General features: G+C 43.3%; 1 protein-coding gene across 21 annotated transcripts in view; it reads left to right on the forward strand.

Moving 5' to 3' along the window:
* PRDM10 (PR/SET domain 10) overlaps nucleotides 1–22,397 on the forward strand; it is a 46,261-nt gene extending 23,864 nt beyond the window's left edge. For 15 of the 21 annotated variants that reach the window (XM_074560878.1, XM_074560871.1, XM_074560865.1 and 12 more), the window contains 12 exons: nucleotides 1,897–2,124; nucleotides 7,470–7,817; nucleotides 9,637–9,792; nucleotides 10,524–10,703; nucleotides 11,498–11,608; nucleotides 12,701–12,901; nucleotides 13,500–13,643; nucleotides 14,791–14,961; nucleotides 16,248–16,388; nucleotides 17,034–17,202; nucleotides 17,852–17,964; nucleotides 19,006–22,397. In XM_074560878.1, coding sequence (XP_074416979.1) covers nucleotides 1,897–2,124; nucleotides 7,470–7,817; nucleotides 9,637–9,792; nucleotides 10,524–10,703; nucleotides 11,498–11,608; nucleotides 12,701–12,901; nucleotides 13,500–13,643; nucleotides 14,791–14,961; nucleotides 16,248–16,388; nucleotides 17,034–17,202; nucleotides 17,852–17,964; nucleotides 19,006–19,242 — 2,199 coding nt within the window. In that variant the 3' untranslated portion in view covers nucleotides 19,243–22,397. Of the gene's footprint in view, nucleotides 1–1,896; nucleotides 2,125–7,469; nucleotides 7,818–9,636; nucleotides 9,793–10,523; nucleotides 10,704–11,497; nucleotides 11,609–12,700; nucleotides 12,902–13,499; nucleotides 13,644–14,790; nucleotides 14,962–16,247; nucleotides 16,389–17,018; nucleotides 17,203–17,799; nucleotides 17,965–19,005 lie in introns of those variants that run through there. The other 6 variants (XM_074560880.1, XM_074560881.1, XR_012583986.1 and 3 more) reach the window with 5 other exon arrangements.
* Nucleotides 22,398–22,419: the final 22 nt, after the last annotated feature.

A 22,419-nucleotide genomic window follows, 5' to 3' on the forward strand; every position in this document is an offset into this window, starting at 1 on the left:
CATCGCAAAAGTAATTTAGACAGTAAAACCGTAATGGGAATTTAGATTTGTATTTGTCCTTTCTGGAACATGAGGTCAGAGCCTGCTCTTATAACTTGCTGGTAGAATTAAATCAGTTTGAGCTATGATTCTTTATGATGTTTTAATATTAACAAAAGGGCCTCCTGTAGGCATTCTTATTGCAAAATGTTCTCTTGCTTGTGGCTACTGTTTGTATTCTGTAGGGACTTAATGTGATGCACTTTTATATAAGTAAAACACTAAATTCTCTCTGATGCTGACCATGCTTAGGTTTCCACCAAGTCCTTTTATGAAAGGTGTCACAAGGGATCAGTGGCTCTGTTTTATGACTTAGCTGAAAGCTGATATCTGGAGTGGTAATTTTCCTCTGGCATCTCACTGGGTCATGGTTCAGCGCTGACTCAGAGGGAGGAATGTAGACGTTGCCTGTGAATGCCTGCTGCTCGTTTTCTGAGAGTGCAGAATTGCCCTAAACGTCGCATTAAGTGCGGACAGTTGCGAGATGACCCTCTCTGCAAGCTGACGTGACACAAGCCAGCTCCATTTAGACAACTAAGCATAACGCTGTTCCCAAACTCTTTAACTCCAGAGAGACAGGGCCTACTGGGCTCATGCTCATGTGTCTGAATGGCCTCTGGACTGGAGGTGGCTCGCATCCTGCCAGCTTGGAGCGTGGCCCGGAGCTAGCTCACGTGTGTCTATCCAGTCGAGCAGGGCCACGGTTATGTCCCAGGCCTTTGGAGGTCTGCCCGCCTCGCTAATGAGTGGGTGGGAGTTCATCTGCCTGAGAACTTGAGACTCCGGCTGCTGTGAGCACAGTTTAGTGTCAGCAAGCGTGGAAACTTGCCACCTAGACCAGGACTGGACATTTGGCTGGTATATTATTGCTCTACTAAGTGTCTCTATCTGGTAACCATTCAGGGTTTATAACAGCTGCACTCCTTCTAGCACCTCCCTGTTTTTCCTCTCCCACACCTGCTTTTGTGCTTTGACAGCAGCATCCTTGAGTTGATACGCTTTTGGCTCTCTCTTTCCTAGCTTGTGCTTTGAAGTTTCCTTAGTTTAAGTAAGTGATGTCAAGTAAGAATCTATGGTTTGTTATTTATTTTTTTTTCTCTCTCGTAATACAAGAGGATTCCACTCAGAGGAGTTATTGGAACTTATATGGGAAGAATGTAGATTTTTGGCATGTGCTTCCTGCTCCCAACAGCCTCCCGTTGCTTTTATGCTAATGCAAAAAAGGAGGAAAACAGCTTTGTGTGATAAACATAAGTGATGTATGCAGCTGGGTGGATGACAGTATGCAGAGCTAGGAAACTGGATAGCAAAACACACAGTGCACAGTCTAATGATCTCATTTGTCACTCTCCAGTTCAGCACTCCAGCTAGTTTGCTAGAAAGGAGAAGACACTGCATAACTATACATGATAATGTTTCAAAGTGACAACGATTTCAACGAGACAAAAACTCTCTGCTTTCCCTGGTCTGTGCTAGTGACTTTGGTTGTAAAATTTCTCACAGGTCAGCCTACATCATCTTTGGTTAAAGCAGTAGTAGGGTCACCGGCACAGAAGAACTTGCTTGGCTATTAACAGCTGGCTCATTTAAATTGTCTGTGTCCGATCAGACAATGTGATGGCCAAGAGTCATCTACCTGCAGCCCTTCATCCCTGGCGCTCTGAATGTTATCGCTGTAGGTGGAGGTGATCTGCTGAGAGCATCAGTGGAACACAGTAGGAGAGCGTTAGTGTAGACACATTTTTGTTTAGAGCTTGTGATTAAATATGTAGAAATCTTGTTGTCTGCTGAGTGTTATCAAAACGTTCTTCAGTGGGTGGGGGGAATAATCACTGGTTGTATGATTTGCGATTTCAGGACTTGCTGCATTTTTCCAGCAAGGGGCAGTTTGATGAGGCCGGACAAGCCACACTGAATGGGTTGGAGCAGCAGGAACAGACTCCAGTGCCATCAGAGACGCAGTCGGCACTGGAGCAGCAGTCAGAAAACCACCCGCTACAAATCCAGCCGCAGCATGATGAGAGCACGGTGCCTACGCAGAGCACCATGACAGCAGATGACATGAGGCGAGCAAAGCGTATCAGGGTAAGCAAAGAGGATGGCGGATCACGTCTTCTCTCACCCTCTCCATTTGCTGTAACCCGGAGAATGCTGGACCTGCCTGCCAGGACCAGCTGGTCCCTTTCTGCCACTGTCGTATCCATTTCCAAATCCTGAATAAAGCATCTCATTCCCAGCAATTTTCTTTGCACTGAGAGGGAGACAAATCTCATGTAAAGAACTAGTATCTCATGAGATGCTAGTGAGAACGGGTCACCAACTGGAGCCGATTCAATTCCAGCACAGTAATTCTTTCATAGAAGCACAGTCCCTCCAAGCTGGCAAGCAGGAGTGCTTCAAACAGCCGGCTGAATCATGGTACTGTGGCACAGACTAATGACTTGTTCACAGCACCATCTGTGTCTCTCAGAACTCTTGTCTCGCAAATAGTTGCCAAAGAGGAACCACGACCTCAGTTTAGATCCACTTAATTGATGATGATGATGTTTAGTGGTAAAGTCCTTTCTTGGGGTAGAAAAACCTGCCTGTCTTTGAGATTAAAACCTGTGCTAAGAGCCTTCTGTACTGACAGCAAACACTTTGAACCGGAGCTTTGTGTCAGCTGGGTGAGCTGTTTTTTTTTCTCTACTATGAGTGGGAGGGAAATGATTCAAGCAAATAATCCTTCAAGCCGTGTAACTGTAAGATGGGTTTATTTAGCCTAAAAATCTTTTCCTTTTTCTTCCATGTGTAAAATTTTGATTACAGAAAGGAACAGCTGCAATTGGGTTAAGACTTCATTTTTATGATTAGCAAAAAGTTGAGTAACTCTTCCATTTAGGAAGATGTTGAGCCAAATTTTGCTCTCAGTTTATAGCAATATGTATGCGAGAGCAGTGGCGGTGTTACCCCATAAATCCAGCGGCATATCTTGAAGGAAGAATTTGGATCAGGCACATTAAGACTGCGGAATTTTTAACCATATAAAATGCCTGCGCTCTCTGAATGACAAGTTTCCACCAGTAATTTGATTTTCATATGTTAAAAGCTTGTGGGATTTTTACTGAATGTACTGAAGGGTGGATAACGGAGTACAAAGACAGATGCTGAGTTTTTGACAGTAAAGAGCACGGGTATTTACTGCTTATGATATGCCACAGCTTCCTCAGTAGAAGGTTGAGGCCTGGGTGTGATAGGAAGAGAAAGTGTTGCTTGTTACCCCAAGCTTTTGAACTCAAGAAGTGACCTTCAGATTTTCTTAAACAGTAAATGTGGGAAGAAAGGGATGGAAATTCTGAAGTTACTTCTTTGTCTTATGACTTAGCTTTTGTTCCCTGGAAATTCATCGCAGATGGATGACAACTAAGAGGAGTGCAGTGGTGGTTTAGTCCTCGGTGACGTGTTTGTATCTCCAAATCTCCCTAACCTCCCATACATCTGGCAGTTCATGTTCAGCAGAGTCCTGGAGATGTTTCAGGATAGAGGCACTGGCAGAATGGCAGGTGGATGGTTGCTTAGCACTTTTCCATATTGCGTCAGACTGTGAGCAATGAGAACTTGAGAGAAGAGTAAACCAGCAAGCATTATTTTTCTAAGCACTGAAAAATCACTGCAAGCTCTAGCACCCTGTGAGCGCTCATTGAATTCAGCTATTCCCAGCACCTTCTTATAATAACATGCACTTAACATTATAAGCAAACAAACATTTGGTTTTAAGATGTGTAGTACGCTGTTCACTTCCACAGAACAGGTGGAAGGACTTGACTTGACTCCTGCTTATGATCTGGAGACCTGTGTAGCTCTAGTTCTTCCTTATTACGCGTGTAGGATTTTATTTTTCAAAAACAGGAATTTCTTTGTGAATTGCTTCAACTTTTCTAAGGTTTAAGGCGGTGATGCTCTGAGAGTGCTTTCATTCTAGCTGGAAGCATTGGTCTCTGGTGCCCCAGGGTTCAAATCCTGATAGGATCAGTTCACATTTCAGCATCTGCCTTAGAGCCTGTGGAGTTTCCTTGGAGATCAGACCTTACAGACAGCAGTCATGTCCGTAGTATTGAAAAGAGGTACGCACGCTCTTCAAGATACTCCTGTAACAAATTAGAGGAACGTTGTGGTCCACAGCCAAAATGAATGTTTGTTTTTAATTCAGTTCTCGGCAGCGTCCAGACTGTCTATGGGCTGATCCCAGAAACATCTGCATTTCCAAATTGCCTTTTTTTTTTAACATACAGACCTGAGCCTAAAAATGTCCTTTGTGTAGGTGACTCTTTTACTCAGAGGAAGCAACTGGCAGGGATAGGGGTGTGGTTTGGAAAGGACAGTTACTTCCTTCGTGCTGAAAGAAATGCAACTGGTTGTAGAACAAAGAGTAGAAACAGTAAGATGAGGTTAAAAAAGTCCCTACTTCTTAACTTTTTCACCCTTCTAATCCTTGCCCTGTTGTCATCCTGCCCTAATTATTCCCTTCTGCGAAAGGCATTTCATTCTCACTGTGGCGCTGCAGTATGCATTACATCATTATTAATCGACTCTGAGAAAACACGAAAGGTCACAAAACACCTTCAGGATTATCTGTGGGTTTTATCTTTGCCCTTTAACTCCCCTTGGGCAGTTATTAACTACAGGGTAAACCTTGAAGATGTGCTTAGTGTTTCCTGAGGCAAAAAACTCAAAGGAGTTTTGCCTAAGTAAAGAGTAAACTCTAGAAGAGCTGGCCCTCGTAGTGACCCGCAGAAGCGTGACTATTGCAGAAGTCAAGGCTTCTGTTTTAAAGTCCATTGCATAACATAAGTATTTTTCTCTCCCTCAATGCTGCCTGCTCAGCTGGAGCTGCAGGTAGGTTTGGTTTTTTGTTTTGTTGGGTTTTTGCTGTATCTAACCGAATGGTACGTAACAACATCGCCTTCCATGTCGTTTTGTCCAGCTTCTGTTTAGTGCTTCCTGATTGACCCTGTGTCATAAATTGTCACATTTGTTCTTCTTTAAGCAACCGATGTCCAAAACTAAGTGTTATCTGAATAACAATTCGCGTTCTTCTAGTTCTTTTCATACTAATTAATTGCAAATCTAAGGTGAATAGTATAGGAGTAAACTACTTGGATGAAAAACTATAATATCCATCTTAAAGTTCTGGAGGATTTGTTTACACAAATACTTGCACTGGATCGATGTTATCCATTAGTGAGACAACACTTGGTTCTCTTTTTTCTGTTTTTATAGCTGATATTTTATCTAGCCAACGAGCAGTAAAAGGCTTCACCCTTCTGTAGCCTTTGAGATAGCAACGGGACTATGGTGTGGTGTAGAAGTCTGGCCTGCTACCTTACCAGTCAGATTGTTGGGGTTACAAATAGCAAAGTACAGTAATGGTGGCGTTAAGAACTTCCCTCTCTCCAACTATTTGGTTTATTAGCATATCCCTGTAGTTAAGAGGAAAACTATATACTTCTGACTCTAAGCAACACATTAATTTTTACATGGCACATGTCTGTCTTTGCACCTCATGGTGTGATGTAGGGCAGAGCCGTGTATTTCCCCTTGTCTCCATTTCTCCACTGGTAAAACGGAGAATGGAGGCGATCACAGCTCATGGGAGGGCTCATTTGGGGCTCCTGTATGAAACTGTTAGCTTTTTTTATGGCAAAACAGTTGCTGTCATGTTCCTTTTTCTGGAATGAAAGTGTAGGTTTCCCTCTGCAGTTCAGATGGCGAAAAGGATCGTTTGGGTTCACTAATGTAATCTCTAGCACAGCGTTTCACAGTAGTCCCAAGCTGCTCCCTCATTCCAGCAGGAAAGCTCCTAACTTTACTTTCTCAGTGTCAGCTGTTGGCACGCGCTTAAGGGACACAGCAAATGTCAGCCCAGACATTCCCACAAGAAAAGGAGAGAGGAAACCATGGGAATCTGTTTGCAGAAGTCTTGAATGTATCTCATGGAGAAGTATGTAATATGGAATGTGTGTAAGCACAGGTGCCAGCAATGTTCTAGCGCTATTTCTCTAACTATCGTGATATTGATTCTGTGTGTAACATCTGAAAAGAGATGACATCAGTAATTGTTGATGTATAAATCTTATTTTGGAGAAAAGTAGATATTTCCTAGACTTCTTGCAGAGAAATGGCAATGTTGCAGTGTACTTTCAGTACAGTATGGGTGATAGCGTGCTGTGGGATTTCATGCATGCGGAGAGGTATGACTTACTTCCAGCTTTGCCACTAACCAACTTAAAGGTTCTCGTCCAATATCAAAATGCAGGCGCGGGGCACCCTTGCCTATTTCTACAGGCAACATGTCCAGCAGCATCTGGTATCAGGACTGGGATGGCTCTATAACATTTATCTGAAGGGAGGAAGGGAAGAGATAACTATGATGAAATGTTACAGAAAAGGCAGACTCAAGGAAAGCACACACCAAAAAATAAAGCAGGGACTGAGAAGAGAAACTGCGCACAGTAGGAGTGGAGAAAAACAGATAGGAGCAGCCCAGTGTATTAAATCTTAAAATCAATGTTCGCACAATGCCTATTGTGCTCAATTCACAATATTCTTAAAGGCTCTTGCAATACCAGGAAAAGCAATTTCAAGTTTGACTGTGTATAATCAAACTACCCTTTGAGCAGACAACAGAATCTATCAGAGTTCCTCTTGATTTAGCACCAGTGTGTTTGTCTTTCATCTTTCTTCATTTTCAGGCTCTCGCACAGGACATGCTAAATGGCAAAATAGGCGAATTGCTCACAAGTTCTCACCTGTTTATTGTAAACCTGCCATTCTGCCCCTGCTGAAATGTTTTGAAACTCCGTTCTTCTTTTTGATAATAACAAAACTGGTGAATGTATGTTCCACCAGAAGTTTTCTAGGCAATGCTAAACCACTGCTGCAAATCTCTTTGGTGATCTTTGGTGCAGAAGCTGATTTTTGTAAAGGGCTGTGGAATTTCATAAGCCCTGCCCCTGCGTGAAAGGCAGGGCATTAGCTTGCCCTTCCTTTGTATGGTGGCTGAACTTTTGACCCAATCCCCAAAAATCAGCTGGAACTGCAACTTTTCTCAGGCCCAGGTCTGCGCTTCAGAGAGGACTTAGTTTTATTTTACAGAAAAATGCCACAGTAACAACGAAAGTTGGCTAAATCAGTAGAAAACAGGGACTGGAGAGGAAACTCCTGCATTGTGTTCTTCTAATTCGGTGTGTAACTGCAGGTACATCCCTTAATGTCTGCCTGTCACAGCCTCCCCTGCTGGAAAATGGAGACAGTATCTATAACATAAGCGTTTTGGTTTTTTTTGAAGTTTAGGTTCACTGATCATCTGGTACATTTAATCTTGAAAATATTTGGATGTGGTGTCTATACATAACAATAACAGGCAATGTTCCCTTCAATGTTTCTGCCAGAATGCAGCTCTTCAGCACCTATTCATACGGAAATCCTTTCGCCCCTTCAAATGCCTCCAGTGTGGGAAGGCCTTCCGCGAAAAGGACAAACTGGATCAGCATTTGCGGTTTCACGGACGGGAAGGGAACTGCCCTTTGACTTGTGACATCTGCAACAAGGGCTTCATCAACAGCGGTGCTCTCGAGAGCCACATGAAGTTCCACATGGACCAGAAAACATACTCCTGCATTTTCTGTCCCGAGTCCTTTGACCGCTTGGATCTGCTTAAAGACCATGTGGCCATCCACGTCAACGATGGCTATTTTACCTGCCCTACCTGCAAAAAACGCTTTCCAGATTTTATCCAGGTGAGATGCCATACTGATTTGAAGATTTACGGTTCTCTTGCAAACATTCTGTTTATGAATTTTTCAGTACTGCTCTTACGTGACACAGCATTCTCACAAGATAAAGGGGTCCATGTCGGTCACAAATTATAAAGGAAGAATGGCCAAGCATTGCTAGATGGTGTCTTATGCCATTGAAGTGCTTTTCCACTAAATCATCAGGTGTGGTGCTTCAATCTGGCATGAGAAGGCACTGTATTGCGGGAGGGGCGGTCCCTTATTCCCAAAAAATGCCTAAAGCAGAGGTCCCGACTGTTTTGGTCAGTACAGATCCATGGCACAAAAAGGAATTGTCTTTTGCTGTATGCAGCTTGTATTTGAATACAACTTCTCCTTTGTTGTTAAAACTCTGAACCAAAACAAAATTGAGGTTTTACATGACACAAATATCTCTTAATCCCTGGACTGTTTTTGTCAGGGTAATTCATTTGAACACCTTGCGGAAATGCCAGAACGGATCAGGATACTCTGCTCCCTGATTTCCCCCCTGGGCTTCAGCTGGGTACTTTATTCCGCCTCTTCTCTGCACGCTGCTTAGGAGAGGTTGCACTGGAGCAGTGAGTAATGTAACTACTTTGTGCAGTGTGCGGAGCCATTGGAAAAGATCATTAAGAGAATTTAAGGATGCTGTTTTGATGTTCAGTAGGAAAAAAACTGAGCTGCACCATGTACATATTCATTATCCTTCATATGGACAAAGAGCTTGATACGTCTTGCTGAGCTGTTTGACTTAAATTGAGATGTAGAAATCCAGTTTATATCGAGTAATAGGAACTGACAGACTGTCCAATAGGCTAAAGAGGAAAGGATGGGGAAAAGTGATTTACTAATACAATTCCATGCCGGCAAAAAACCTTTATCTTCTGTAAATAATGAACAAGGAAAAATGCTGATGATTCAGAAATCCAACATAATTCACCATAAACTTTGTGGTGAAACTGAACCAGTCAGAAGGTCCCACAGCTTTTCTTCCCAGCTTTTCAGCTTTATTTTGGAATTTAAAGATGACCTTTTCATTTGGTGCTATGTGAATAATTAAGTCTAGTCACCATAGATCACTGCCTACTTAAATACTTTCACGTGGAACAGCTAAAGATACCAAGTTGTTCCGTGTATGATCAGTATTAGAAGATGGTAAAGAATTCATTAGAGATCCATTTCTTGAGCAGTGCTTGGATTTCAAATGTCAAACCTCATTAGTTACTTTATTGGGGGAAAAAAATCCCACTAGATGCTTGCAGAGGTCAAGGATAGTCCCAAAGCACGCAAAAGTAATTGTTATTCAGGAATGGCACACAAATGCTTTGCTGTCAAAGTTTTGTTTGTTTGTTTTTACCAATTGTAATCGCAAGCTCATTCTCTCTGAAAGAGATTAGTCCTTGCGTTTGGATTTCTTATAAATGAAGTAAAGATAATGAACCTCAGATGAACGCGTTAACTCAAGGATGATTCAGTAAAACTGGTACATCGTGGTCTTTTGCTGCCCATTAAGTGCTCAAGTGTGCAATAGCTGATGCCTTCAAGAATCAGTCTTGAGGAAATCAAATTGTCCCATCCAGATGGATCACAGAGATGTTACGGCTTTATAGAAACTATTGCCAAGGTATCAACTGTTCTGATGATAAAGTACTTTTTAAGCCAAAACAGACTAGAGAACTCTTAGAATCTTTCTCCCCTCTCTTCCCCTCCCCCCGCTTTTGACAAGAGTTTCTAGACTGTTTTACTACACGCTCTTCTCTTTTTTGAGTAACTTCTATTTTTCTATGATCTGCAATTCTAGGTCAAGAAACACGTGCGCAGTTTCCACTCAGAAAAGATTTACCAGTGTACAGAATGTGATAAGGCTTTCTGCCGTCCTGACAAGCTGCGACTCCATATGTTGCGACACTCGGACCGCAAAGACTTCCTGTGCTCCACCTGTGGCAAGCAGTTCAAGGTAGGACAACCCTTGACTGGATTGTTCCTGCTTCAGGTGGAGAACACCATTCTTTACCCAAGTCTAGTTAAGGAAATTTCTTGCTGATATCAGTGGATTAGTAACATGCCTGGCCAAGGTGTCTGTGCCCATGGGATGCATCTTGTCAGCACGTGACATCCAGATGCCTTTCCAGATCCCTCCAGTACAGATGGCGCAGACTGTGAGCCAGGTAAACTGCGGTGGCAGCAGCCTGCTCCTTGTCACGTAGTTTCTTAGGGGATACTGAGGGACTGGGGGCTTTTGGGTGAAGAAGCGCGTTCTAGACAGCGTGTGTCCAGAGAGGCTGGATTGCATCTGGGCAGTAGGTTCAGCACCACTGTAGCACGTGAGGGTCCTCCTCAGCCAAGAGCGTTATTCGATGCATTATTAGTGCAGAGTTGAGCGCTAATATTTTAGATAAATTCAACAAAAAGCCAGAGTGGAGGGGTTTGTTTTCACTGAGGCTGCTAAACTAGTGTTAGTTTGGCTTCTGCTTTTGTGTCTGAGCAACCTCAGCTTGGTTTGAAGGATAAACCTAAGCCCAAAGGGTTCCTGCTGATCTGTCCAACACTGAGCGTGCAATTCTGTCTCACCACAGCACTGGAGAGGAGAAGCCAAAGAGGTCTCGGGACAATGTACACTGTGGCTCTTTCTTGTAACTGGTAGTAAGTGGTGCTGATGTTTTTCTCCCTGATTGCTCTTTCCCCCAGAGGAAAGACAAACTGCGAGAGCACATGCAGCGGATGCACAACCCGGAGAGGGAGGCCAAGAAAGCTGATCGAATCAGCCGCTCAAAAACGTTCAAGCCTCGGATAGCTTCCACAGACTACGAAAGCTTCATGTTCAAGTGCCGGCTCTGTATGATGGGTTTCCGCCGGAGGGGGATGTTGGTGAGTGTCTGTGTGCTCTGGCTTCTCTTACAACTTCTGTACTCAGTTTTGATGAATAGTTAAGGAATAAAGATGGAATTCCAAGGGTTGCAACGCAAGGATGCTGTGAAGCCGGGCAATTTTTGTAGCTGAGTTGAGATTATATACCTTTTTTGAAACTGTGTGCCTCGTCCCTTCAGCAAATATGTGCCTTTGTGTATTTCATTGCCTGTGTTGTATGTCTGGTTGGCACTACCATATCTCAACACTAATGCTGACTGATGTGTAATGTATTTAGCAGAACATGAGACTAATATATTGCCCAGTTCAGCCTTACTGCCTCAGTTTTCCTGACTGTGTTTCCTGTTTTGTTTTTTTTTTCTTTCTCCCCCTTCTTGAGGGGCCTCTCCTGGCCATGCCCTGTAGCTGTTGCTATGTAAAGGGTGTTACGCAGCAAGAGATCTTATTTGCAAATAGTTTGCGAGGGTTGTTATCTCTGCTAGCAAAGGCCTCCCTGGGCAGAGGTCCTTTACGTTACCTCACTCTCAGCTGCAAGAGAATTCTGGCGAGCTATTTTACCCCTTCCCATCTTACTTCCATTAGAGAAACTGTAAATGAGATCTAGCAAGACCGTGTTTGCCTTCAGCAGCTGACTGTGAATGCACAATAACCCTTGCAACAGCAAATGCTTCCGCTGCTGCTGGCTACATCATTACAGTTTTGGTTTGGCTGTTATCCATGTCTAGGAGAAGAAACAATTGCTTGGCTTCCATCTGTAATATGCTCTCTTGTTCTTTTTGTTTCTGTCTCCTCAGGTGAATCACTTATCAAAGAGACATCCAGACATGAAAATAGAAGAGGTGCCAGAGCTCACGCTGCCCATCATCAAACCCAACAGAGATTACTTCTGTCAGTACTGTGATAAGGTATGTAAGGAAGTCACCCCTCGGAGGGTAGCTCAGTCCTAGACCTGTATGCAACCAATTTGTCACTGCATAGAAACATCTGGCAGGATTTTAGGGTTTTTTGAGGTGCTTGCCAGCAACATTTTTGCAGCACTATCCAATAGAAATGAAGACAAAATGCACTTGGGCCAGGGCAGCTGGATGCAGGTTGAAAACTGCAGTTCTCCTTTTCTGCTGTCTCTGGAGTTGGTAAAACTGAAATACTGTGATCCAGTAAGCAGTCACCCACCCTTAGTCCTCTATCACTTTTTTGCAGCCCAGGACTAAGTATCCTATCTATCTGTAATTCCTGAACACCAATTAATTTTGGTTTCTGTATCACTTCTAAAAGTTAGAGACTAACTCCTTTTATTTTAAGCTGCTTAGTCACATGCCAGTAATTCCCAGTGTTCAGTGGACCTGAAGCTTCTTCTGCACTGCCTTTGGGTTCCCGTTCTTACTCCCTGGCTTTTCCTTTTTATGCATGTGGGCCTTTATTTACCAGGGAGTGTATTTTGCCTGACTGTTCTTATCCTCAGTACGTTCTTTGGTGATGCCTCCTTCCCTTTGTTTAAAGGGGAAGAAACTGTATAGTTTTAAATAATATTACAGAAGATTTGTTGATGTGCCTAAATGGAGTTTAAAATTGTGTTAATTGCTGAAGGCTATTAAAACCATTTGATGCTTTCTGCGAGAGTGGAGGCACCAACCCTCACAACAAATTAACATTGGACAAATTACAACTTTGGTGATCAGTGGCTTCTCTGGCATTTGAACTTCAAGTATCAGGCAAAAAAAAAAATTTCCTCTCACCTTCCTGTCCTGCTTTGCTTTGCTGTGGCACACAAAACATTCTCAAATGGTTCTGCATGCTACACAAAAAGGGGTTGCTTTTACGGGTTGATTAAACACTGGAAGGTGTATGTATGCTCATGCATTATGTTGTAATTGTTTGAGGATTTAACTAAACATATTGACTAAAGCAACATGCAGACCAGATAAAGATAACCGTTAGCTGTTTTCTGCGCAGACATCAGGATGACACCATTTTCATCGCAAGTCCTTACCTTGCAGGTGTACAAGAGTGCCAGCAAACGCAAAGCGCACATCCTGAAGAACCATCCTGGTGCTGAGCTACCTCCAAGCATCCGGAAACTGCGCCCTGCGGGCCCAGGGGAGCCGGATCCCATGCTGAGCACCCACACCCAGCTGACAGGCACCATAGCCACCCCTCCGGTCTGCTGTCCTCACTGTTCCAAGCAGTACAGCAGTAAGGTACGGGGCTTGACTCATAACCTCGGAAGACAGGCTCTCCCTGGTGATGCTTTTTCACCACAGTCTCTGTCATCTGTCAGTCCGCAAGTAGAGCTCTTTTATTCTGAGTCAGAGTGCTGGTTTCATGCTGCATGCTGACAATACAGCCGCAGCCTGCTCGGTTTATCGCAAAAAGGTTCCCTAAGTAGAGGGCACGAACTTGAAAGAAGAAATTGAAATGTTATCAGAGTGTGGTCACAAATGGAAAAGCTTGGAAACTGCTCACCGACAGCGACAAGGGAGTAGGAGGAGTAGGGAAACAAGATGCAGAAAGAGGGACCTCTGGAAAAGGTCCCCAAAATATTTGGCTGCATTGGTGTTAAAGGTTTATGGGTTGTGATGTTTGGGGCAATATTTCAGTATCGGATAGCTCTAATCAGCAGCAGCTTTGTGATCCTTGTTTCTTTCTTGCTGACCAGAGCATTCCAAAGTGTTAATCTTGATGCTGTCTTACTGAGGGGAAACTTAAAAGCCGCGCTCTGCAGGGCTGTTTGATTTCAGTTGGCCTGAAGCAGAGTTGCTGACCACCATTCTAACGCTCTTTTGCATCTCTCTGTAGACGAAGATGGTACAACACATTCGCAAGAAGCACCCGGAGTTTGCTCAGCTCCCTAACACAATACATGCCCCGCTGGCGACAGCTGTCATCAGTTCCACTCCTGCCGTTCTGACCACCGACAGCACTACCGGAGAGACTGTTGTGGTAAGGATTCAAGACACGTTAGATCAGGCTAATGGAGGGAAACAACAGAACGTCAGCTCTCTGGTGTAGTAGTCTTAGTGTTTATTTGGCAGACATAATTTAAAAGTGTGTGCCAAAACATTATTTGACATCACTTCTGTTACTGAACCTCTGTGGTTTAGTTTTGTTTTGCTCTACCAGGAATTATGTATTTCTTCATGGAGCTCTAAGAATTTGTCTTCTCTCCCTACTCCATTCCCTTCTATCATTCAGACCCATATGCTACTGACTCCATGTAATACTTCCACACATGCCTAATTAACTCAGGAATACGCATCTGTGAATTTTCACTGGGACTGTTTTCCTGAGGTACTTGCAGTCCTTGGGATCAAGAAGATACGTTTAATGATGACGGGGGACTGGATCAAAGTGTTCAGAGGAGTCAAAACCTTTCTGTAATCCTTTGGACAGCGCAGAACTGAGCGATAGGAACCTCCACTGGCTGATCTCTCCACTGTTAATACATCAGCTGCTACGGAAGCGAAAGCTGAGACTAGAAAATCAGTCTTGTGTCTTTTAGTGGTGCTGGGATGCTGCATAGTTTTAGAAATCTTAATAACCACAGTTTAAAGCTTCCTAGTTGAAGACTGTAACTGAATGAAAGATTGCTATGCTTGAAAATGGGCAGATTCAATCAGGATACTGTTTGTGTCATACGCTTGATTTTTTTGGTGCTAAATGTCTTTACGTACTTTAGAAATACGGTTGTCAAGAAAAGTATCACTCTAGCAGGTGAGGAGGAAAGGTGGAATACATCCGAGAAGCACTTTTTGACTTGGAAACTATGTCAACTCTTTACAAATGCAGGATTTTTGTTGACTAATAGAATACTGTTAAGTCAGAGGATGAAAATATTTTTTATTGTTATTGTATTTTAAATTAGCCCTTAATGGTGCTGACTAGCGTTTAGACAGAAGAGAGCAATCCTAGTGGATGATCGCTGGTGATTTGCTTATGAGCCCGTCCTCTGTACGCATTAAGCTCTTGTAAAGAAATGACCGGGCCCAGTGGTGTAAGCGTGGATTCAGTGTGATGAAAGAGCTACAGCCCTGCAAAAATATTCAGCCCAGTAGACAATGATGGTCTGTATCTCTCTTTACCTGCTCAGACAACAGATTTACTGACGCAAGCAATGACAGAGATATCCCAGACCCTCACGACAGACTATCGAACTCCCCAGGGAGATTACCAGCGAATCCAGTACATCCCTGTGTCTCAGTCCACAACTGGCTTGCAACAGCCTCAGCACATACAGCTGCAGGTTGTTCAAGTGGCCCAGGTGAGTAACCTGTTGGGGGACTCGATGTGCTTTTGACCCCCTCCGTATCAAGCCTGTGCTTTTTTGGGGCTGTAGTGCTCAGAAATTTGTTAAGGAATAGTTACAAAAAGTGGTGCAGACTGCTTTTCACAGACAAATTATAGATAATGCTTAGGGTTCCCATTGTAAGCATCCTGTACTGGGCATAAATACTCCTGCCAGCCTCGGTCAGTTTGCTGGAGACACATCAATACAGTTCTAATTTAGTTCTACCCAGCCGGGCACCTTTGCTCGAGTGCTCTAGGAAGGTTTTCCAGCAAGTGGAAAAGTGGGTCAGTGGGTGACCCATTTTTGCAGTCGAGAAGACTAATTTATCCTTCCTTGTTCTCGGTGAGCCAGAGCCAAAATTTGGAAATACAGAAAGCGCTTGCTTTTTCCCTTCATATCATCTATTAGAATATTCATTCTCTGTGATGCTCAACAGCCTCCTAAAAAATAAAAGCAGAGTGTAAGTAGAGTAACTGAGCTGAAGAAAATAACTCGGGCAGCCGTAAGAAATTGCCATAGCCTTCAAATCTATTATCCACTGGGTGAAGCTGAAACTACGGTGTGTTTGTATTTGAATGTGAAATTCCATGTTCTCTCTGGCCTCTCATTACAAATTAAGTTATTAATTTGGTTAATAAAGGCCTAAATAATGGCCCCAATTAATATTGACTGTGGCTGCCCTAATGATATAAGAGCATGAATACTGAATCCTGCAGCTACTATTAATTTTATCAAGATCTGAGGCTTGTAATTAAATTACTCCAATTGGTATCATTAGCAGGTGTTGCTCAAAAATGCCTTTAATCAGTAAGACTCTGAGCACTTGTCTTGATACAGAGTTATGTCAAACTACGGTATTGGATCTGCAGATTTTGCGTATGCATACATTTTATAGCAAGATGCTTACAAGGAAGGGCGGACCAGTGGGTGACACTTAATCCTGTTTTTCAGACCCTTTGATTTGAGTCCAGCCTCTGCCACAGACAGCTGGTATGCCTTTTAGGCAAGTCCTTTCCATTGGTATCACCAAGATGTAACCGTCTTGGTGCCATTACATCTGCCAAGTGTACTTCTTTATCTCCCGGGAGGCTTAAACACAGGCTTGAACAAGGAATGCTTACTCCATGGCCTCATTAAGGCTCGTACCTCATTGTTCCAGACCTTGTATCACAGAAGAGATTTACTGGCTGCTTCTGCAAAGAATGAAGCATACTTTGCTTCATATGCTTTGATTTTTTTTTTAATTTTTTTTTTTCCAGGCTACCTCACCTCACCAGTCCCAGCACTCCACAGTGGATGTTGGGCAGCTTCATGACCCCCAGACATACACGCAGCATGCTATCCAGGTGCAGCACATCCAGGTCACAGAGCCGTCGCCAGCAACTCAGTCATCATCACAGGTATTTCACTCTTCTCTTGCAGGAAATTGTTTTCCCTGCCAGTCTGCTCAGCGGGAACATTACATGTGCTAGTGCAGGAGACAGACTTTTCTACATCATTTAAAGGACCACACGTGAAATGACTCTCACGTGAACACCTTGGATCATCAAGTAGTTCCCAGATGTTCCTAGGGTCTGTGGGGGTGTTTTGTTGTGGTTTTGTTCCGGATTTTTGTTTGGCGGTGGGTTTTTTTTCCTACCTGTATCCAAGGTAGAGATAAATGGCTGGGAACAGACAAATTTGCAGCTTACAGTTAGCCAACTGAAAGATGTAAATGGAAACTGGCATTCCTCAAATACTTGAAGTTCAGCTTTTCATGCTTTTAGGTAGTGTTTAGCCTGGCATCTCAGTTCTCTGCCACGGACTCGCTATGTAACCTTTGGCAAGCAATGTTTCTATTTTAGTTTCCTGATCCCTTCTTGCTAGCTATGGACTAAAGCAAGTTGAAGGAGCGGGAGGAGGGCGTTGCAGTTCTTGTGCTTGATGTGCCATAGAACCTGTTGCCCACCCCCTGTGTCTTCCTGTAAAGAGAAGGATATGTTTGTAACAGTATAGAGGTATGCAATCCTTAGTACACTGAGAACACTTAGGTGTTTTTTTTCTAGGTTGGGGGCCAGCCTTTGAGTCCCTCCTCACAACAGTCTCAGCAGGAGCTCAGCCCCTCGCAGATGCAGACAACGACATCGACCCCAAACCAAGCCCTACAACAGCAGCAAGGGTCTTCAGTTCAGCACACCTATCTTCCCAGCACGTGGAACTCATTTCGGAGCTATTGTAAGTGTCAGCTTACAATGTAATTTTGTTTGTTGTAAAAGTCAGTCAGTGTCTGACTTGTCTCGCCAGTAGTCTGGCTAGTTTGTGGGACTAGTATGTGCTCCATTTCTCCAGCTACCAAATGGGATAGTATTTTTAGAGCTCATTAAGCTTTGTGATTAATATTCATAGAGATCTAAGAAGATAAACAGTTTCAGACAAATGAAAATGGTTGTACTAGCTTTTCTGCTGTAGGTCTATAATTATCTGATACGTGGTTTGGGCAGGCAGACTGGGCTCCTTTATTCCAAGGAACTTGGATTCAGCAAGTATCCGTGTGTTGGTTAGCAGCTTGTTCAGATTTGGCTGGATGCTTGGAAGAATCATACAGAAGATGAGCGTGACATGAAATGGTTTCTCATGTCCGTGCAGGTCTGGGTGGTAATTCTAGGATTTCCTGGGCGAGAACAGGATGCGTTGTCTAGGCATAAATTGCCAAATCTGCAGGTGATGTTGGCCAGCATCATTCTATTGAGGCCTGTAGAGTTTCACAATTTCTGTTCAAAAAACACTGTTTCAGGCTTAAAATCTTACTGACATAAGACATTATCTTTCAAGGTGGTCTCTGAGTTTGACTGAAGGTCTTGATCCTCCAATTTCCATTTTTTAGCATCTGAGATTCAGATGATGACCATTCCCCAAGGCCAGTATGTGATCACAGAGACCGCTGTAGGTACACCCGTCACCACTGTCAACACAGGGCAAGTGAAGGCAGTTACTCAGGTAAGGAAAACAATCATGGCCTTTTTTTTTTTTTTCCATCCAGGATAGTGTATTGGGCTTAAAGCCTTCAGTTTGAAGGTTACAGGAGCGCCAAAATGATGACTGGGGCACAGAGAGTAGAGAATAATGGTGTACCTAAAGAGGTCCACACTGTATGGTCCAAAAAGGCACTGGCTTTCTGTAACAATTGTACAAAACTTCTGAACAAAAATTCTGCTGGGCAGAATCTATAGGCAAAACAGCTAAGAAATGATACCATGTGTTGTGGCATAAGCTAAGGAGAAAAGTGCTGTTGTTCAAACCTTGTAGTGTTGTAAACTTGAGGCTATTGAAGGCAGGGAATAACCTCATGAGCTTCAGGGAAAAGATCTGGATTTTTCTGAAGTAGCATCCTCCTCCTTTATATGGTGATTACAAATAGTTTTCTGCATCTAGCCATTTACGTGGCCCATGCTGTCTGGCCCTTGTATGTTTAAAGTGCCCACTTATTCAAATTTGCAGAACAACGTATGACTTACTGGTATCAGTTAATCTTAAATATATTGATGACTAAGCTGTATGCATTAAACCGAATTTCAGGACGGTTTCTGGAAACATTTTGATAGCTTTTTGTTATCTGTTGGATTACAAAATAACAAGAGTTACTGCTATCTTACCCAGTAAGCAGTCCAGCATAAGGAGGCAGGCTCTTGTACTGCATTGATATTGGACGCTGGAAATGCGACTTCGGCTGGAACATGTGGAAAGTGGAAAAACTTTCAGAATAGTTGTTATTAAATGTAGCTATTTTAATTTGTAGCGACGGGTTAGTTGTGTAATTAGGTTAACCGAATGCAAAGTAGTCCAGTGTGCTTCAAAACAAAGGACAAGGGTTATGTTGCTCTGAAATGCTTTTAAATGAAATAAAGCTTAACTTCAAAGTTCCTTGGTCATTCCAAAATGTCTTCCAGCACAGCAACAGGAAGGTTATGGACTATTAGAATAGAGAAGTTAGAGAAGATGCAAAAATTACTACTGAACTTTTTTATATTCCCCATGCAGACTCACTATGTGATATCTGAAGGTCAGCCCGATCTGGATGTCAAACAAAACTCTTCGCTCTCCAGCGAAGTACAGGTCGGCGTTTCCCAGCCACCAGCCCACACGGATACCTTGGAATCGCAAACCAGCAGCCAGCAGCAAACTACCCAGTATATAATCACTACAACCACCAACGGGAACGGCAGCAGCGAAGTGCACATCACTAAACCAAGAACTTTCTCAGCAGAACACGAATGAAGAAGCCTCGCGGTGCCACTTGCTTCTACTTGTCACCTCCCCTGAAAGCCCAGATATATGGAGCTCAATATGTTTTAAAGAATATGCTCCCTTCAACTAAAATCTTGGAGCCCTTGTTAATGCTTTAAGAGGGTTTAAGTCCTCAGTGACTGTGAAGAAGTACCCTCAAAATCCTTCTGGGATGCTCTTTTATGCAGCTTTTAACAAAAAGGACAAGAGAAGTGAAACCTCTGCTTGCTCTGGACTTTATTTTCGGCATGTCTGCTGACCCTTATTTCTTTTCCTTTTTGGAAGTGTCTCCAGTAAACAACTTTTTATTTCAATTGTATGGGAGAAAAGCTTGCCTAACTGAAGGTTAACTGGCAGACTGTTGTACGTATATTTTTAATAGGAGCCGTTAAACAGGAGGACATCATGTTAACTGTCGGAATATGGCAGAACTGAATCCTGTGTCTTTTGTTTTAGCAGCCACGGTGAAAGGGAATGTACCAGCTCAAGGCGAGCAGACTGCCTGGAGAAAAAGAGCAGCAAAAGCGGTGGCTCCTCGCATACGTGTGTGGGGATGGATATAACAATGAAGCTGTGAAGATGTGCTGAAGCAGTCCATTAAATTATTATTTTTCCAACCCTCAAGAACTGTTTACATGCTGTCTGTCCTGCCCTGCTTTACTAGGCAGTGCCAGAAAGAATGAAAAGTGCAGTCTTAAACCCGTGTCGTGCGGAACAAACTGATGGAAATCATAGTAGCGCGTAAGGGTAGTGCAGAGCCACTGTTAGCTCTTTTCTCCCCCTCCAGCATTTGCAGGGAAAATTGCCTTTTTGCCTGTAAACAAAAAAGGCTGGCTCAGCTTAGCCTGCAAAGCAGCTTCTGCTGTGACCTAAAGGTAGTTGTGCCAGGAGAAAATGAGGGTGGAGGAGCACACCGCTGAAGAAGCAAGGCAGTTGTCCCTGTTGCCACCTTGAAGTGGACGTATTTTTCCCCTTGAAAACTGGATGGAGAGCTGGTTACTCTGATTTTCCAAATGACCATTGTTAACAATGCACTGTAATTCCTTTGGACAGTTCCATATAATGACCAGCCCTGGACTCAGGAAACAGACAAGAAACACGCTAGTGGACCACTGTTTATGGGACACGGAAAGCCATCTGTGAGGGTTGCCTGCTTTGGTAGACCTGGTCTATGTACAGAATTCACGTTACGTTTAGGGACCAGGAGAAAGGGAAAGAGGTTTATCTTTTAGGGCAGTGTAATATTTTTTTTTTCTTACATAATTCTCTTTCACAGGTCTTGCTGGTTGGTTATTTAATGCATTCTGGTATTTGCAAGAATATGACTGTAAGTCCACTGGTCTCCTGGTGGGATATACCGTGTATGTCTAAACCTCCATTCACTGCCTGAAAACCCATCCCAGAATGTCTGTGCATAATAGGATACATTTATTTATAAAACAAAAGCAAAGAAGGATGTTTTGTCTTCATGGCCCTTGAGACTGAAGAACTGAGAGAGGTTGTTCTTTTTTTTGATTAGTTTTTTCTCGTGCTGCACTGAGGTTGAATGTGGGACTCTCTTGCATAAATATTCCACAGATTTAGGTGAGAATTGCCCGTGTGAATCAGTGCTACAGATGTCCACAGGTTGTGGTATCTCTTAGATGTGAGAGAACTTCACACTCGGACTGGGCGAGAGGAAGTCTGGTTCCTCGTGGGCAAAGCCTTGTAGCAGGTATTGCTTTGGTAATTAACATATCCATTAACACAGCGCGGAAATGGTGACCGTGTGTGATGAGATAAATCAGATGGAAAACACTGGCCAGCTCAGAACTGGTTTTGAGGTAGCTTTGAAGTGACTTGCCAAAATATGGATTAAATTGTTCCTGGGAGTTTGCTTCTGTTGCTCTACCACTGTACTGGGGCATTAACGAGATCGGTAAAGTTAATGAGGACCAGAGTTCCTGTTTAGTCAAATGCAGTGATGAGTGTCTTTAAATTTTGTGGATTCGGGAGCCCGTTGACTTCAGCAGCGTGGCCAAGCGTCCGCAGCTCCCACTAATTAATTTGGAGATGTGTGGCTGAGGGCTTCGGAATTACGACGTTGGGCGTTGCGATGTTGTTTGTGTGGGAAGAGAGAAGGGAGATTTTTGTCTTGGCTTTCCTCGGGCTGCTGGATGATTTAATAACGAGTCAAAAAATGGTATGAGTAATAGGAAAATAGGAGACTTTGAAATGGGGTGTTCCAGGTGGATACAGGAGCAATTTTAAAGTCATTTTTTAAAATGGCCGTAGTTTTTGTAGATGAACTTTTTGCCCTTAATGATATTGCAGATGTGGGGCTTAAAAAAATATCTTGCTCTTTTCAGCTTTGTTGGAAAGGCTCGCAGAATGGGGACACTGGTACCGGTTATTTAAAGCTGAGAACTGCAAGGCGTTCCACAAAACAATTTAAAAACAGCCTCTTTGAACTCAAATCTTCTTTATCAAAGGTTCTACTGTGTCCCACAGCAGCAGCCGTGTCCTCGGCACCCACGTTCAGCAATTCACCGTGTCCCAAGTTCAACGAATGCGAAAGCATCATCCCTGGAAATGGAAATATCATGAATTTGCTTTCCCGAGTAAGGAACTACCGCCGTCGCGCGGATGCCAGGGGCCTGCTTTTAGAAGGACGACAGCAAAAAAAACAACCAACCAGAAGACAACAGTTTGCATGGATTTTTTTTCCCCCGATTTCTGCAGTGCAGAAGGTAGAAGATACATTATTATTCTTTTTAAACCAGAGCAACCCCCAGACCTATCTCAAGTCATGCCCCGCAGGAGCTTACTTCTGGAATTAAGGGCCAGGTCGTGCTCAAAGATGGGTAAATGTTAACGCTGTTCCTTGTAGGTGGTTTGGGTCCGATTCTGGATTTTCCTGGAGAAAAAAAAAACAAAAAGCAACCGCCGCACCCACCCACCCTCAGTTTTGCACCTCTCGGACTGCTCTGCCCCTTCTCTTATTTAACTGTGTATGTTTGTTGTACATTCGGTGACTGTTATTGTGTTCATAGTCTTGTGCAACCTGGCAGGTGTAAAAAAACAAACAAGCAAACCACCCCAGAAATTAATAAATCTTTTTCTTTTTTAAAAAAAAAAATCAACACAACACTGGCGTCTCTGTTCTGTGGGGGTGGCGGGTGAGTGAGA

This window comes from Larus michahellis, chromosome 17 (assembly GCF_964199755.1).
Source record: "Larus michahellis chromosome 17, bLarMic1.1, whole genome shotgun sequence".
In the NCBI taxonomy this organism is placed as follows: Eukaryota; Metazoa; Chordata; class Aves; order Charadriiformes; family Laridae; genus Larus; species Larus michahellis.